This window comes from Rutilus rutilus (genome assembly GCF_951802725.1).
Source record: "Rutilus rutilus genome assembly, chromosome: 23".
In the NCBI taxonomy this organism is placed as follows: domain Eukaryota; kingdom Metazoa; phylum Chordata; class Actinopteri; order Cypriniformes; family Leuciscidae; genus Rutilus; species Rutilus rutilus.
Genome location: NC_140233.1, coordinates 17676744 through 17696008, shown reverse-complemented (window position 1 = coordinate 17696008; position 19265 = coordinate 17676744). Strand labels below are relative to the sequence as shown.

The following is a 19265-nucleotide window of genomic DNA, read 5'->3' as shown; positions in this document are numbered from 1 at the left end:
GGAGAGTAATCTCACCGGGGACTCTGGCACAGCGCTAGGCTGCACCAATACAGTCTCCATTCGCAGACGTTTCAAAACAGCCATGGGGGAGGTTGGTGACTTAACATAAATTAGACCACCAGGGAACGTGGAGATCTTGCTCTGAAGAAGAGTAATATTGAGAGAAAATTTGACATGAGGAAAGCTTTTGGATCCGGTCTGTGTGGACAGGCTGTTATAAGGAAGGTCGTGGGTTCGATTCCCATGGGATAATAGTGTCTGTCAAGAGAATAAAATGTAAATGGGTCAATGACAAATAAGAGTAAAAGAAAAAATGTAGTTTAATACACATTTCAATTTAATGACTCAGAAAAATGTGTTGTAACCTGGTAGTAAAAAAGTCATAAATTTTACTTACAACTTGATTACATGTTAGTCTATAAATATTTTCAAGGTAAATATATATATATATTTTTTTACACATATTAATTTTGAATTCATAAATATAAGCAGCTTTTTGGGGAGTCGCACCGCATGACATTTTACACGCTAAACTGACTTTTCCCTGTAATGTGGTCATTGTCACTGCATGAATTACATTTTTTTATGTGTATTTGAATAATTTAATCAATTTGATCCAAATTTTAATCAATCTCTTGTGCCTCTGCACTCCATATCAAGTACAAATATAATCATACCATATAAAATCATATATTAAATACACATGCTTACCCAGATTATTCAGAAGGATGATCAATATGGGTTTTTAATGATTGATGATTAATAATTGATTGTAACTCTAGCATTGAAAATGTGCATTTGTTAACCTTAAGGAGCCCCCTGACCCCTAAAAATACGTTTGTTGGTGTAACCTAATGAATTTAGGTTGATTCAGTCATTTGACAGACTGATTTTGTTCATCTAGCTTAACTGGTAGAGTGTCGCGCTAGCAATGCCAAGGTCACAGGTTCGAATCCCAGGGTATGCACATACTGATCAAAATGTAAACCTTGTCTCTCAAAGGCCAGATTTAGCAGTCCACCAAAGTGTTTTGAAATGATTTAATATCAATTCATCCACACCTGGTTACACTGTACGATATTTCAATGCCAGCCATGAACAGATGCGATTCTTCTGTCACCTAAAGACGGGATTAACGACGCTCTGTTTGTTATTTTGTTTGTTTGTTAATAGCTGGACCTCGGCCGTGTTTGCAGTGAGGCGCTGATGAGAGTCGCTGACTCTGAAGAGGACACTTCAAGTGTGATTAACAGTGGAGGAACGCGGAGAGCTGCTAATTAACCCTGCATTGTGCTCGGCCGACAAAGAGACAAAAGAACAAAGTCGAATTTGAATGCGGCAGATTATCACGATAACAAAAGACAAAGTAGTGGATCGTGCTCTTGACGGGGAATTTTCACACTGATCGTCACAACATGGGATTGGATCAAAGACCGATGGAGTTACATTAGCGGGACAATGGGGCCTTGTTATTCGACAACAAGAGGCATCCATCTGCATGTCACAAGGGCCCATTTTAGTCAACTATCAGCTTCCTCTGCTGTTGAATACAGTGTGGTAGATTTGAAATGTACAACGATGAAGCCCAGGGGCTGATGGATGTTTCTTAGCAGTTGATGGATCTCGTATGTTACCACAGAGGTTTCAATTGGTTTTGCTTCAGGATCCAGATCAAGTGGCGACCCAGTGTAACAAAATGTTATAAATATTACTACAAACAGTATCCCAAATTATTAATAAAACTTCACCCTTTTCTTTCAGTCACAAAAGATATTTAGAAAAAAATGTCTTGGTGTATTTTTGTCCATAGTCATTGGAGTCCAGTGTTGTTTTGGACCCCATTGACTTTCATTGAATAGAAAAAAACACTGAAACATTCTTCAAAACAGGTTTGTAACTACATGAGTGCAAGTAAATGGGTCAACTGTCCCTTTAAGTGTGTTCAAAACAAAAATAGTCGAATAAAATAATAGAAAAATATTTTGAAATACGAAAAGATGAGTTTTTTTCTCTTTAGTTTGGATGCCAAAATATGAAGAAAAATATATGAATTCGAAGTACTGTACACATCCAATCTTGTCTCTGATGAAGACTTTGTTTGGTCGAAACGTTGCAATATATTAAGGTCTAATGGGAGCAGTGTGGCTTTTTCCCCATTTCTTTAAAATATGGAGGGAAAAATAGTGGGAACAAAAGTTTACATGAAAAGAGAAACCATAATGTGCAAAATTCTAGGTTTACCAATCTTAAAAACCAAACTTTTATATATATATATGGATCAAAGACCGATGGAGTCTTCGATGGAGACCACATTCATTATTTTTGGATTAGTTTAGGAGCAGTTAGACTCTCCAATCCAACAGACCTTTCCAGCTAGCAATTACCAGTGTGTGTAATGAATCGCTGGGGCTCTGTTGGTGCCGTGACCCGGTACAAAGAAAGAAGAGAAATACCAAGAGAGAAAAGGATACAGAGACAGCTGCTGTCAAGACACACAGCTCTGTCCCATGGCTGTCTTTCCAGACACGGCACTCCTGAACCCAACCCCACCCCCCAACGCCACTAATCAGCATCAACCCTTCTCACCCCTGGACGTAGCCCTCAGCTCTCCCACACCTACGCTGCCCCGTCGGCCTTTGAAGTGGTGGCGCGGGGTGTGACTTACCACAGCAGATAAGATCTTTGGTGATAGATTAGCTTGTCGCAGCAGGGGAAATAGCAAGGATACTAAAAAATCCACAGAGGCTGTTACTGTCCTAACATATTTAACGCCTTGCAGTGAAGACCCTTCAGCACCCAAACACCCAAGTGCCGAATCTGCTACATCCCATCATTAAAAGGAGATGTTTATGTTTGCGGTTAAATGAGTTTTGACAGAAAGAGAGAGAGAGAGAATAAGAGAGAGAAAGGTTAAGCTTTTTACATTATATTATATTATATTATATTATATTATATTATATTATATTATATTGAATTATATTATATTATTATTTTATATCATGTAAATCTATGTTAATAGTTTATAGACTGGAACAAGTTTTTTTTTAAATAAATTTAAATATAGTTGATTATTATTAATATTATTATTATTATTATTAAATATATTTTTAATTCATATCATTAAAATAGGTTATAGTTTATATTCTGGTTATAGGAATCTAGGCCTGTGTAAGATGTATTATTAATCAAAAATATTTACCAATAATTCTGAAAGCTCTTTCCAATATGTAACATACTGCAACCATTTAATGAATAATTAATGAATTAATTAACATAAATATTACAGACATATCACCAATTAGGCCCATAACTTACAATGTTAGTATTATACATGTATTTAAAATATATTATTGTCTTTTTAGGGGCTTTTAAATGAAATGTAAACAGTAGAACAATTATGAAACACAAAATGCATTCATAGAAATATATTTATATAAACAACTACTTTCATATAGAAGTAGTTGTTTTGGCTGACAAAAATGGTCATTAAAGAGTACAAAAAATGTCCTGAGAACATAGTTTTTGGTTAAAATCTTAACGACATAATTAAACCTTGCTCCAGTGTATCCTAGTGTGGTTTCAGTGTGTTTACTTGTTTACCAAATATCTATTATAAAAATATGATGATACTGGGAGTTTGGGTTTGAGAATACAATATAATATTGAAATATATACATCCTAAATTAAGACAGTATTCCACAATATAAAAACTAAAAGAGATTATATACCTAAATTCAAGCCAACATTCAAGCCTAAATTATCCTCAACGATCTCACTGCACAGACACGCTCGGTTTCATAACCGCAATAACCTGGAGCTTCGCCCAATTGTCCTCCAAAACAAACAGTGCTGAACAACACTAAACGCCATTGCCGAGCCTCATGCATTCTCAGAATTGTCAAAACCAAGATTTAGCATCACGGGCTGTTGGCCGGAATCAGCCGAAGATGAGGGGAGTAATATTTGGAGAAAGTGCTCTGGCTTCGGGTTGGCGGCGTGGAATGCCGAGGCCCAGACTGACAGACCCGAAGCCTGAAGCGTGATGAATAGGAGGAGGAAAAACTCACGCTGGGCTCTGTCTGAGCCTGCACAGCCCTGCAGAGTCTGGAGGCTTCGGCATGCCTTCACTCCGTAACGGAGGCTTTTTGTTAGATGTTCCAAGTGTCAGAACATATGTTAATTTATGGGTTTTCTTACTGAACATAGGAACAACAATCCTCAAAGCTCTTCGAAACATCTGGGGATTCAATATGGAGTCCTGCAGCAAACTCTTCCTACAGCTAATATTGCAACATTTCACAGTGGATATAATTAAGATAACCATGAGGTGACACGCTGTGATAAATGAGGTGCAATGCAGTGAATTCAAACAAATGTGCTTTCGAGACTGCCGTTCTGTTGACCTCTTGAACTGGTAAGACAGGACAGCCTCCGTTCAGGTGAAAGTAGAGACCTTTAAAAAACTAAGATCCCGGCTAATGGTTCCTGTTATCACCTTCCTGAGACAATACGCATCCTTATCTTGAATAACAATTAGGAACTCTTTTACTGCCCCTGCTATGCTAAGTTACTGCATTGACACTAACAGGGGGGAAATGCGTTTAACATCTTAATAAGTTAAGAGACCAGGTGCACCTGAATGGAGAAAACTCAAGATAATATCTGTCGGGATTCTAAAAACTTGGCTAATAATGGTTTAGCAAGTGGGAAAAGTCAGAGACCAGTCAGAAGCATTTAATATAATATAAATTTAATATAATATAATATAATATAATATAATATAATATAATATAATATAATATAATATAATATAATATAATATAATATAATATATGTGTTGTCAAATCGATCACGATTAATCGCATCAAACATAAAATAAAAGTAAATAAAAGTTTTTGTTTACATTATATATATATGTGTGTGTGTGTGTGTGTGTGTGTATATATATATATATATATGTGTGTGTGTGTGTGTACATGTGTGTATATATGTGTGTTTGTGTGTGTGTGCATTTATAGTATAGTACACACACATATATATTATGTAAACAAAAATATTTATGTTAGATGTGATTAATCATGATTAATCGATTAGACTGCATTAATATAATGTAATATAATATAAACATTTGATTATTTATCCAAATAATTGTATTATTTATTTATTTATTTATTGTTTATTCAAAATATTTTTTTATAAATAAACACTGAATATAAATATATAGACAGACTGACATAAATAGATAGACAGAGAGATAGACACAGACAGACAGAGAGAGAGAGAGAGAGAGAGAGAGAGAGAGAGAGAGAGAGATAGACAGACAGACAGACAGACAGACAGACAGAGAGATAGATAGATAGATAGATAGATAGATAGATAGATAGATAGATAGATAGATAGATAGATAGATAGAAATCAATGTTTTGTTTCCGAGTTCTTTTGTATTATATTTTCTTCAGTTGCATTATAAATATTTACTTTTCTTTCTAATTCTCTAGGAATCCAGGCCTGCCCCACATTCAGCTCATATCCGCAGCAGAGTAGAACTTGTGCGACGCCTCCCACAGACATAATTTGTTTCACAGTTACTGCCCAGCAGCATGAATCAGATGTTGACATTCTAATTTCATGCACACAAGGGTGTTCAACCCCAACCCCACTGTCTCTGGTGTCCATCGTACCTGGAGACAAGCGTCTGAGACCAGCCTGACCCCCACTGGAGGGGTCCACTGAGTCTCTGAAGCTTGTGTTAGAATCAGTTCCCAACATAAAGGTTTGTGACAGTGACATCAGACTGGATTAAGAATTAAATCTGTTTTGATCGAGTATGGCAGTTGTGTAAAGCAGTGGTTCTCAATCCTGGTCCTGGGGACCCACAGCTCTGCACATTTTATATGTCTCCTTTATCTGACACTCCCAGTTCAGTTCATAGAGCTCTTTCCTAACGAGATGATGATCTGAATCAGGTGTGTTAAATGAGGGAGACATACAAACTGTGCAGAGCTGTGGGTCCCCAGGACCAGGATTGAGAACCACTGGTGTAAAGGACCAAAATGTTTATTTTTATTTTTTATGCAATTGTATTTATTTATTTACACAATAGAGTTTTGTTATTTATTCATGTATTTATTTATGCAATATTATCATTTATGCACAATATCTAATTATGTTATTTATTTATTTAATTATGTATACAAAAGAGTTCACGCTATTTATTAATTTATGGAATATATTATTTATTTATTTATCCATTCGTTCATTCATCTAATGATGTTTATTTTTATTTTTTATTTATTATTCAATTTTATTTATTTACACAACATAATCCGCGTTATTTATTTATTAAGCCTCTGCAATATTATTATTTATGCAAATATGCAATATTATTGGTCTATTTATATGATGCTATTTATTCATGCAATTGTATTTATTTATACAAAAGAGTTCACGGTTTTATTTATTTCTTTTTGCAATATTGTATTTATTCTTTTAATCTAATGATATTTATTTACTTACCATAATGCAATATTATTTATTTATTTACGCAACACAGTGTTATTTATTTATTTACACAACAAAGGTCGCGTTATTTTTTTAATAGTTTATAAATCCTTTCATTTGTGCCTAGCACCTCCACTATAACAATGGGTCAGGCATAGCAGTGCCTACCTCAGTTAGCACTTTTTGCTAAGCATGCACTGAGTGCATAAATATATTTGTTTATTGCAGTTGTTTTTAGTAAAAATCAACGTGTGGCTGCAAAGTAGAAAGAAAAATAGCCATCAGCAAAGCATAAACACACATCCGTTCCTCCTTCAGCGATGCGGTTTGTCACATTTGCAGAGTAAACTGGATGCAACTTTTGCTTAGCGTCGATTAATTTTTACGCTTTTACAAACAGCATCTTGACAGCCCATAATATGAGTGGAAACATGAGGAGTGCGGAGCTGAAGCAAACTCTGGCCTCATTCTGTCAGTATTACAGACCTTCGGAGAACTCCAGGTAAAAAGAAGCTATCGCAGATAGAGACTTAACGAAGAAAGTGTGTTTCAGCCACCAGTTTGAGTAAAGAACAAGTTACAAGAAGCCTCGATTTGATTTACAACCTGTCTGTTTAACCTCTCGTGATATAAAATGATTGGTTTAACGAACTGTTTGGCGCTATCAATCTTGACACAACAACACCGTGTTTACCTTTGCTGACTGTCTGAGTCCAAGTTCGCTTCTCATCCTGCAAAACAAATGAAGTCATTCGAGTTCAGCAAAAAGCCAAGAATCAACCAAACTTCTGTCAAACGGATTTGACTTATTGCTCGACAATAAACAACCGTCCACTGTCCATTTCATCTCTCTCCGCTGGAGGTTAAGTCGAGTTTATTACTGACGCCTCGGTCGGCTTGCATTAAGCAAATCATAAATTATGCATGCTAATTACCTTGGGCTCCCACTGTAATGAATTCTTTTAATTAAACTAGCACATTGTGGTTTTGCGTGGCTCGCTCTATGTTTTATCCCCCCTCCCGCCCCGCCTAGGATGACCTTCTTCTTCTAGGAGTGGATCATGTAGTGGATGGATCGTTTTGTCTTTGCTTACACAACAGAGTTCACGTTGGTGTTAATGAACAGAGAAAGCCCTCTCTACGACAAGGCTGAGGCTGAAATCAAAACAAGCTGCTTTTCTGCATATAATGTGGAAACGACTTGCCTGACTGGTGATTTGAGGAGGACAGACAAACGTAAGGTGTTCAGAGATCATGTGACATGGACATGCGTAATGTAGTGCGAGACAGACAGAAAACTTCACAATGTGCGTTTCATGTGAATAAACGCTTTGTGAAAGGTAAAGGTGCTGGGACTGTATTTCTAAAATATATATTATATATATATATATATGGACAAACCCAACCGTTAGTTTACAATTTTTTATAAAATTTTTGGCTCTGTCCACATTTGACCCAAACATGGGTTGAAACAACCCAGCATGTTTAGAGTTTTTAAAACCGTAAAATTACACTATTTTATTGCCCATATGACAGATAATAGCTAAAAATGCTTATGGGTCAAATATGGACAAAACAAACCGTTGGTTTATTTTTTTTTATTCAAATTTTGGGTTTGTCCATATTTGACCCAAACATGGGTAGAAACAACCCAGCATTTTTGGTGTAATGAGTTAATTAATAAATTATGATTTGGAATTATATATCCGTAACTTAACTTGTTTAGCAGTGCTAAGGTTTTATGTCTTTCAAAACAAAAATCTACAGGTTATTAATAAAATTGTAAAATAAATAGAGACTACAATAATAAGCGACTGAAAATGTACAAAAATTTAAACGTGTCTGTTGATTTATCCCTTTTATCTTCTTTAAATTAATGAATAAAAAAATCAAATCGATAAATACGTTTGGACATTTTATTTTTTCTTCTGTAAAACGTGTCTGATTATTTTTAATTCAAGTTTTGTTTACATCTGTAAAACATGCCTATTTCTGTTTTTAAATAAAACTAACTTAAAAACTAATTTAAGTACATTTTGCTCTGTAAAACATTTATATTAGATCCGTTATATTCCTGGTTTAAGCATATTGCTATTTCTTCTTTTAAAAACGAAACATACACTTCTGTCGGTATGATATAGAGTAAACATCAATGCAACACAATGTCAAACCCCGAAAAGGAAAGTAAAAAAAAAAAAGAAAGGGAAGGGTGAAAAAAAACTTGCAGTGTTGTGCAAACAGTCTCTCAGGGGGAGGGGTTGGATTTAAATTCCAAAGGGGTCTCAGAACTCGTTTCCTAGTCCCCCAGTCAGCTATGTGTTTGTGAGAAATCGGCCTTTTTGTCTTTCTGAAAAAAGACTAAATCTACATCGGTGGCCCAGTCTAAGTTTGCAATTCTTTGCACTTTCTATTCAAGTGAATGAGGGTGAATGAAGTGGCCAGGGACCCTTTATTTGATCAGCTCAATTGCATAAAGTGACGGAATTCTAATGTATTTGCTTAATATCCCGGAGAAGGCTGTTGCTCTCTATGCGGGGACGCAAACAATGCACCTGTTTCTCGCATTCGAACCGCGACACATCCTTTATCAATGGACCCCCCATTAAACCTGAGAGTAAAAAAAAAGGGGGGGACAACTTGAAATCATATAGGGTAAAAATCTCAGGCAAAATAAAACAATGAAATAATAAATATATGTGAAGTGTAATTTTAAGGTTAATTCGATTAAAAAAAAGTTTCATGATTTATCACAAAAAAATGTCTTTTGTCAAATCAAATTAGATCGTTCATATGGTTTAGATAACAGAATATTTTGAGTTTCTGTTGATTAAACCAATCTCCATTGTATTAACTAACTTTTTTCATTGAACTCAAAATGTTAAGGCAACCAAGCAGGTAGCTTACTTTTTTAAGTTAAACCAACAATATATTTTTTACAGTGTAATTTTATTCTATCCAAATAAAATAGAATTGGAAAAAATATATATAGTACACTAAAAAAAAATGCTGGGTTGTTTCAACGCATGTTTGGGACAAATATGGACAAACCCAACTGTTGGGTTTAAAAATTAATTTAAACGTTTGTCCATATTTAATCCAAACATGGGTTGAAAATGGGTTTTTTAGAGTGTAAAATATGCTAAATAGTATGGAAACATAAAATACAATTGGTGAAAATCGCAAAGAATTAAACAATATATATTTCTATCTGAAATGTATTCTCCGCTCAGGTTTAAAACTGGACGTGCACAGTGAGTGTCTGTGCTGATGAATGAGTCCGCTTGTGTTTGCTGTGACTGCGGCACAGTAACTTCATGCATCCTAATCAAGAGCTTCATTCATTTATTCCAATCCGTCGCTTGTGCTTTTCCTCGAAGAAAAGCAGCGCTCACCTTGCCTGATCCGATGAGCGAATTTATACCAATAAAGATGGTCAGACAATATATCCTATAATGTACACGTTTATTCTATAATAAACAAAAAGCCAATGAAGAAAATATTATAACCTTATTTTTAACATTAAATGAAAAGTTCAAATAGATTTACACCAGCAAATAGCAGTGCTGTATCTTTTAATTATAATGTTTGTATTTCAGCATTATTCTCTAATAATAATAATAATAATAATAATAATGTTTTTGTAATTGTTTTTACATAGGAGTGTACATGAGTAAGTAATCTGGCTGCCTGTGAATAAAGAGAAAACCATAAGCTAAATGCACAAACAAATACAAGAGCAATTATTTAGGTTTACACAATTTTAATGAAAAAATATTCTGATGACCAAGTTTATAATTTAATGCAGACGTTTTTGCACATCTTTTAAAAGCACGCATGCTTGAACAACACAAAGTCTTGGAAAAAGGCATGCTTTATATCTCAACAAAAAGTACAAATGTACGGCATTTTAATACACATGGTCACCACGGCTTTAAATTAAACGCTCACAAAAACATTTCCTGCAAAATAGAATGTAAAACATCTAAACTAAAAAGTGCATTTGACACAATTCAATATCACTTATTTGCAATTATTCACATATTTACTTCTTGGTGACCCTATGCTTTAAAACTATTTAAACTTTTTTTTTTTCTTCAAGTTTGCCATGGTACTGTGTGTATGTGTGTGTGTTTTTAGATCAAGTAGGATAGTATTTGGTTTGCAGACTGAGACAAGTTTAGTCGTCTAGGAAATTTAGTTGCATGACTACAGGAAAGTAGTGAGCATTCCAACGTACAATTTATTTCAGCGCGATAACGATTATAACCTGTAAAAACGACGAGCGCTTTGCCTTGCGCGATTCAAACATGAAGCAGATCGCAGTGCTTGGAATTTGTCAGCAGTTCAAACCCCATTCGAATAAACACGTAAAATTCTGGATATTTAAAATGTAAAAACTCTCCATTTTACAATACGATATCCGTGTCGATCCATGTGATTGGACTCATCGAAAGCAACACTTAAAAATCTCAACACATATACACATAAATTAACATCACTGCAACATAGATAGCTCTTGCCTTGATTGTATAGCCAGTGTTTTTTCAAGGTCTGTTATTAAAATTCAACTTTGGAGTACAGGTGTCGACCGGGGAGGCCCCACGTTCGCGGGTGTCAGTGCACAGCGACCGACTGCAGCGTCGCGGGACCCGTCAGAGTCTCGCTCGGGGTGGCTGGGCTGCTTTGGCTGGTCGCTGTCTGCGGGGACGTCGGGCTCAGCGACTGGGGAGAGTTCGATAGGAAAGCGGGGATGTGGTGAGGCAACGCCGCCGGGGTGGGCTTGATCGGGACGGGGATCGCCGGTAAGGTCTGTCCGCCGTGGCAGAGCGACTTGATGGGCACACCGTAGGCACTGTAATCGCTGGTCATGGAGATGGGCGCAGCGCTGTCCATCATGCTAGTGCTGTACATATGGGGCCAGGCTGTGGTCAGCTGGTTGTGCAGAGGGTACCCGGTGGAGAACGCCAGCCCTCCTGGCACTTTATACTCTCGGGCGATGATGTTCTCTATGGCGAACGGGTGCTTGAACGTGGACGGCTGGGACACTCCCAGGTTGTAGCTGGACATCTGGGGGAGGTGGGTTCCCAGGGCGCTGAGCCGGATCTTGGCGTGCTGCTGGAGGTAGTGGGCAGCGTCCGAGGGCTTGCTGGGTGCCAGGTGCTCTGATGTCATCACCTTGAAACGTTTGCGGCGTCGCAGGAAACTCCCGTTCTCAAACATGTCGCCGCAGCTGGGGTGTAGCGCCCAGAAGCTGCCCTTCCCGGGCTGGTCCGGGCGTCGGGGTATTTTAATGAAGCAGTCGTTGAAGGAGAGGTTGTGGCGCAGGGAGTTCTGCCAGCGCTGGGTGTTTTCCCGGTAATAAGGAAAGCGGTCCATGATAAACTTGTAGATCTCGCTGAGAGGAAGCATCTTCTCCGGACAACTCTGGATGGCCATAGCGGTGAGGGAAATGTAGGAGTACGGCGGCTTCTGGTCGCTGTAAGTGTTTCTCCCGGGTCTAGGCATCCTGACCAAAATTCTGTGTCGGAATTCAGCTGGATGTCTGTCCTCAGTTGGGTTTTATGAGGTTTTTTTTTCTGTTAAGAGAGCTGAGACTCGTCCTGCAAGTTCACTTCCTTGGAGCTGTGAGCTCAAGAAACAAGAAGTAAGGTTTCCTTCTTCCCAGGGCAGCTTGAATGGACCAGATCCTCTCTCTCTCTCTTTCTCTCTCCTTCTTTCTTGATAAGACTAAGAGCTAAGTGGCTGCCTCCATGTCCTTCCTCTAACCATCTGATAGTTTTATGTGGCGACATGGGCAGAAAAGACCCCTGTAGAGGCGCTTCATTAATGTGCCACTTCTTTGCTATCACATGACAATCGCCTTGGGAGGAGGGGGGCTGGGAGAAAGGCATAATCTGGTTTCATTTACACCTATTTACATGGACACCTTGGGCCAATAGAAATCATTTCCATTTGAAGACAGAGCAAAGGGGTGAAAAGGCTCGGCAACCGGAATTGAACTGCGATGGCACCCGGTAACAGTGTGTGAAGGTATGTGTGTGAACCTTTCTGCGCGCTTCGTAGGGTGCTTGGTCTACAATTCACACGTACAAATGGAGCTACTGAGCAATGGGATGTTTGACATGGAAATTGGCTGGAACTTGCATGCAGTTTGCATTGTATCGTCACAGTTACTTTTTGCTTGTCTTGCTGTCATGACACAGTTCGTATGACTTCTGCCTGCTTTGTTATGCCTCCTTAGAGCGAAAATGTCAATTGCATCCCAACGTAAACATGTGGAGGGCAAATTAAACCGTGTAGCGACACATTTTTTTCCAGCCGTTTCCACACGACTAACCAGAGCGCCTCGTCATTATAATGAGCCAAGGGAGTCATACATGTGTAATTTAGCCCATAAGCATATGTTTATTAGCATCAAGAAAATGTTCCACGGATGGTCTTTTACTACAGTCAGGCGATGGCCATATATTTTATTAAATCACGATAAAGGTTAACTATAATCACACTTGAAACGTAAGTTGCTGCCTTAATTGTTTTAATGAAAGTTTCAATTTATACGTGGATAATGTGAAAAATCGAGTTGAAAAATCTGGTAGAAATTTAATAGATGGAAACAAAATGTTGTCATGGCATAATGTTGAAAACATATTCGCGGTGCGATTAATAACAATGCGTGCTTACAAACGGCTGCTAAATAATTACACATAGTTAATTAGTATTACACGGTGCTTACTTACTTATGCAAATACACATTGACACTGTAGTGTAAAGTGTGAACAAATCACCGCTTTTTGCCAATGATTAATATTCACTTAATTTTAAAGGTGTAGCCAGATCTCATTATTGCGGGTTTAAATGCGCGAGCACATCCGGCAATATTAACAGCAATACTTGAGAAACCTCTTCACAAAGCCGACGACGGGATAAATATAAAAAGACACGACCTATGTGCAGATTAAGGCTTCCAATATGTTAATATCATATAATTCACTATACAATGTATTTTTATTTCAATAATAAAAGCGTGAGATATTTTTTCCTAAAGCCACACAAGTGACGTGACCTATAGAGGTTACATAAGAAAATGTGCAAACATTTAAACAAAACAAACAAACAAACAAAAAAAACCTTCTTGAAATGAAACTTCATAATGTCAGGCGGGCTTTTGTGCTCATGCAAAGCAAACTGAAAAGTACTTCAGATATGCAAATAAAGCCTTCAGAGTGGCCTTGTGAAAACTGTATAAAATATCCATAAGTCAATTATATGAATGTGAAAACCAAATGGAAGCCTATTTTGAGCAATGGCCATTCAAGCTTTTTTTTCAGAGCTCACCAAGGGCCACCTTTCCGCTTGGCGAGTTTGCAATGCGATGGACCACACACGAGCTTTGCGGATTTGCTCATAATTTATGCAAATTTTCCACCATAAATCCACCAATGAGACCCCTGACTGCTCTGACGGATCGCGAATAGAATCAACCATACAAGTGATTAGAAGCAATACGCATTGTTTATTTTGATGCCTGTTTGGAAGATGCAGGAGGGAAGAGGTCTATCTAAACCGCGCGAGAGAGAGAAAAAAGACTTTTACCAGGCAGCTAATATTTACAAAACAGGAGGAAAGTACCAAGCAAAGCGTTATAGTTTCCTTGGTTGCCACACAATCACCGTCTCAGAAACACTTTCTTTCCAAGCTAGGAAGTCATGCAGCTTCTCGCTGCGCCGTGAAGTACTTCTTCTTTTAACTTGTCATTCCTCTGCTTGTGTATTGACAGAAAAGGGCCAAAGGAGTCCAATTTTCCAGGCTTCATTCACATGAAGTTTTCCAGAGTTCTTCCGAGGCTGTCTTTGGGAAGCAACGTTGAGGTTGTGTGACAGAGCAAGTATTCTTCAATGAATCTGCCATTCTGGTGGTATCCGACACCTTCAGCGAGAGAGAGAGAGACAGGGAGAGTTTGTTTTCGTGTGTATGCCGCTCATAAAAATACTCTTTTCCTCTGCCCAAATGTTTACCCAGACAAGAAACAATAGAAAAACAACTATGTGACTTTCTAGTGTTCAAGGAAAGAAAGGAGGCACTCGAAAAGGCATAAAAATAACAAATGCACTCAGAAAACAAAATCACACTTCACATTACTTTTTTAAAATAGCTATTTCTGGATAATGTAAATGGACAATAATGTTTTGCATGCATAGCTCAGGGGACTTTTGTGCTACATGTCAAACTTTTATATTCTCACATTTGTCGGTTATTCAAATTAAAAGTTTTGAAATCTACAACGCATCCCTAAATTGTTGTTATACTTAACTGCACCAACACCATGAGAAAACATGGACATTTATTATTTAATTTTTTGGTGATAAAATTTTGTTTTTTTATCATTTTAAACATTTTAATTAAAATGAAATGAATGACTGGTTACACTTTATTTTAAGGTGACGTGGTTACATTGAAATACAGTAGGCCTATGTACTTCACTGTATAAAAATATTTTCATAATTTACTTTTTTCTTTTGTCAAATCAACTTCGAAAATTAACGTGGTTCAGATAACACAATGTTTTTTGAGTTTCTGTTGATTAAACCAATCTCCTATAATGCAGCCTATATTACCTCAATTTTTTTATTTCAATAAGGCAACCAGGTAACTTAATTTTTTAAGTTAAACCAACAATCGTTTTTACAGTGGAGTTAGGGTTAGGGTTAGGGTTTGGTCTAGGGTTATAGTTTCTTGTAAATAATTATGCATAATTTACTGTTATTTAACAGTATAAGTAGGCTACATGTGTAAAAACATTTTTTTTTTAAGGTGACGTAACCTTAAAAAAACCTTACTTTCCAAGTGAACATGTCGAACTAACATATTAAAATATACATACATTCAAATTTAAATTGAACACAAATAGGCCTATGTAAACATCCAAACACATCACCGCGTGTGCTGGTCATTTTCTTACACACTATCCTCTTTTTCAAATCGCTCATCTTGGGTCTACAAAGCGTTCCCAGATCTTTTAATTACACGTGTACCGTGTAAAATATATTAGTAATATTATGCAAATGAACCCATTCGCCCGCGCGCTCCTCCGCTGATCCTACAGACACGCAGGCAAATGTTTTCACAGTTAATCACGCGCACAATGGCACAGTATCAACCTGTGATGAGAGACCACCCAACTCATTGCACTTTTTTTTTTTTCTCCTTCCATTTTTGCGGGATAAAGTTTCCGGCAGCTGTCATGGAAATCAGCTTTGTCCTTAACTTAACGGTTAACCAATGTGACGAGGACGAGCAGCGCGTATTTGTTCGTTGAAGATTTGCTGCTTTTTTCTTCCCTCCAGCCCCGCGCGCTACGGATAGTGCGCTGCAAATGCCACCGCGATTCCTGAATGGCTCGAGTCCCTGCAGCAGTAGATCAACTGTATAATGTGCGAGTGAGTTTGGTCATTTGTACAAGCTGAACAAAGGTTGGTCTAAGCCAAATTGCATTGCACTTGTGAACCGGGGGCTCTAGTCTTAAGTATCTTTTACAGCTGGAGGGACCGAGAACAATTTTGTGTGCGTCTGAAAAAGGCAGAAAAACAAAGGCACTTTCTGAAGCATCTTAAAGTAGAGTAGTGAGGCGTGACATTCCCAGGGCGATGGGACACAAAGGCTGAGGTCACGCGGATGAAAAAGAGAATCAAACAGCCACTTTCACACGTCTGCCCTCCGCCACACAATAGGAAACAAATGTTGTTAAAAGAGGATCGATGCCATTCATTGTAAGGCAGCGAATGATAGCAAAACAATATTGTCAAACTGAATCAACTTTGGGATATGCTGCCACCCAAGAAAAAAAAAAAAAAAAAAGAAAAAAAAAAGGAGGGACAGGGGGGATAAATATTCGCTCTGCCTTTTACATCCATGCAAGGAGCGGTCAATAGATAGAGGGGAAATTTTCCACACACACACACCAATTTTTATATATATATATAGCCAGTATTTAAATGTCAAGTGGTGGAACCATCAAAAAAGCAAACAAACATAACACATAAGGTTTATATATATATATATATATATATATATATATATATATATATATATATATATATATATATATATATATATATATATATATATATATAATTACATCAAACTGACTTAAAAAATAGTATTTTGAGTTGAAGATGAGTTAAAGCAAAGTAAAAGCATATGTTGTCATAACTTATTGATCATATACTTTTTCACAGTTTTAGCATATGTGTTTGCGCGCGCGTGTGTGTAGGGTTTATATAATTTCAATAAGTGTTTACGTTTTGATAAAATCTGAAATCACACCAAACTACTCATGCCAACATTCCTTTTTTTTTTTTTTTTTAAAGAAGTTTAGTCCGTTACTTTGACCTTAAGCACCACAAAACATATCAAAATTACCTTTAATCATGGACATTTTAAATTGCAAGTCATTTTGACTCATGCATAACATACAAATAATGACATAATGTCGTCTCATATGTAATCGTATAAATTATCCAAAAGATACAGCTGGGATATAATAAATATTACTGGCATATAATATACAAGAATATTATTATAATAATTATTATTATAGGCTATATGTGCTGGTCGCTCTGTCTCAGTTGTGCATGTCGAGCAGAACTCTCCGTCAACTCAATGTCTAGCTGTTTCATCGCATTATTAGCCTCATCTTTCTGCAGGCAATGTAGATTTATGAAAGATCTAATGAATAAACAAATTTCAATGGCTGGCGGTGTAATTGACATTGTAAATGCAAACATTTGTAAAAACATGTAATCAAAATGACTATTTCGAGATACTATGCCAACAACAATGCATTGCAATTCGTAACAATAAACCATTTTGATGGAAAAACACGAAGTTTGTTTTAGTCGTAATGTATGTGTGTGTTTATCGTGCGGAAACACGTGATCAGGTGCCGAGGAGGTCACCTGTCGGACCTTTACATCTGACTCATCCTATACCTTTCAGAGTCCGGACAGCATTGTTTTTAATGAAGTCTGCGGCGATTTGCTTCCCCTGAGATGTTTAACGGTGCAATTAAGAGCGTATTTGTGATGCGGCGTATGAATATTCAAGAGAATGTCAATTAATTAGCAGACAGAGGGCTCTCATTACGACGCTCAAAAGCCTTTAGTGGCGAGTCAAACTATAGGGGAGGGGCTCGCGCGCCAATCCAGTTAAACGCTATTATCTCACACTGCCCTCATTTGCTTGATGGACTTTGTCTTAATTATGGGCTTATGGTTTGTTAGCTGTATCATCACATATCTTAAAGGAACCGCGGTGCAATACATGCATATCCTGCAGAAAGAGCTCAGCCTCTGTGGCTTAAATATAAGGAATGAATTAATATAGCGTATATGCTTGCTATTTAAATGCTCATGTTACGGTATAATTACGTGTGTAATTATTGTAGACATGCCTATAATTACACATTATTTCTGTTTTAGTATGCTATAGTAATTAATTACTTGTAATATAACATGTGTGTGTGTATATATATATATATATATATATAGCCTATATATAGCATATATAGGCTATATATATATATTTATATGTATGTATGTACGGTCAAAAATCATTTTTTATATTTTTTACTAGTGGGTGCTGGACACTATAGTTCATTTATGTAAGTGAGGATAGCAAAATAAAGTAAACTGTGACATATTAAACAATTTATTAAAAATTGGGACCAAAAATTATTCAGACACTTTGACCTGACCATGTTTTGCGTAAGTGTTTTTTCTTTAATTGCTAATGCGACCTTTTTACACCTCAGACTGAACAAAATAAAGCATTGCTTGGTAATTGGTTGACCTAAATTGGTATTATCTAATTGTGTACGTAAATTTTACAGCTGACAGCTATTCAACCTAATTCATTTGTGAGACAGTCTAACATAAGGATGGCCAAAACCAGTGAAATATGAACTGATTTTATAACTCTGAGTTCTTGTCATATTTTATTACCATTTTCTAAACTATAGCGAATAACCTGTAATAATGTGAGCAGTGTCTGCTGAATACATTTTGGTTTGACTGTATAGCCATATATAGGCTAGGCTACTTCAAATTGCCGATTTTTTTTTTAAACATTTTTTTATTTTGTTTAAAAAAAAATTTGGAGGGGGGGAAGGATTTTAATTCTCCATAAAAACACAACATTGTTATTCCTGTTGTTATTTGCAGGATTTCCTACGTTTCCCATAAAGGTTACAGCGATAAATACAAAGGTTAGCGCGCTAAGCTGAGTCCCATATTAGTATGCATGTAAAATTAATTAGCTGCTTCTCGGTGACATCAAAAAGAAGTACCTGAGGAGAACGACGCCTTCAGGGCATGCCGAACATATGCTGGGATTACAGTTAATGGACTAATTACATAAATTAGGCACTCATTATACAGCACATCAGGTGTGGAGGATGTCTCAATTGAGTGTAGTTGGGGACGTTGAGGGAATCAAAAGGGGGTTTTACTAAAAGGCCGGTCAAGACTCATTTGTCCAGGCCATTTTTTTCCCTTCAAAAATAAAGTGGAAATATGCAAACAAAAGGGCTGCTTGTAAGTAGAGCTAAATACCTTTATACATTTGCTAGATAGATAGATAGATAGATAGATAGATAGATAGATAGATAGATAGATAGATAGATAGATAGATAGATAGATAGATAGATAGATAGATAGATAGATAGAGGTAGTTCTTCATTCGGCCATCAGGTGGGGGCAAACATTAGA

General features: G+C 36.9%; 1 protein-coding gene across 1 annotated transcript; it reads right to left on the bottom strand.

Moving 5' to 3' along the window:
• Nucleotides 1-10187: 10187 nt before the first annotated feature.
• foxb1a (forkhead box B1a) lies at nt 10188-12308 on the bottom strand. The gene has a single exon (XM_084397911.1). It carries the CDS (start codon nt 12004-12006, stop codon nt 11116-11118), a length of 891 nt encoding a protein of 296 aa, XP_084254037.1. The 5' UTR covers nt 12007-12308; the 3' UTR covers nt 10188-11115.
• Nucleotides 12309-19265: the final 6957 nt, after the last annotated feature.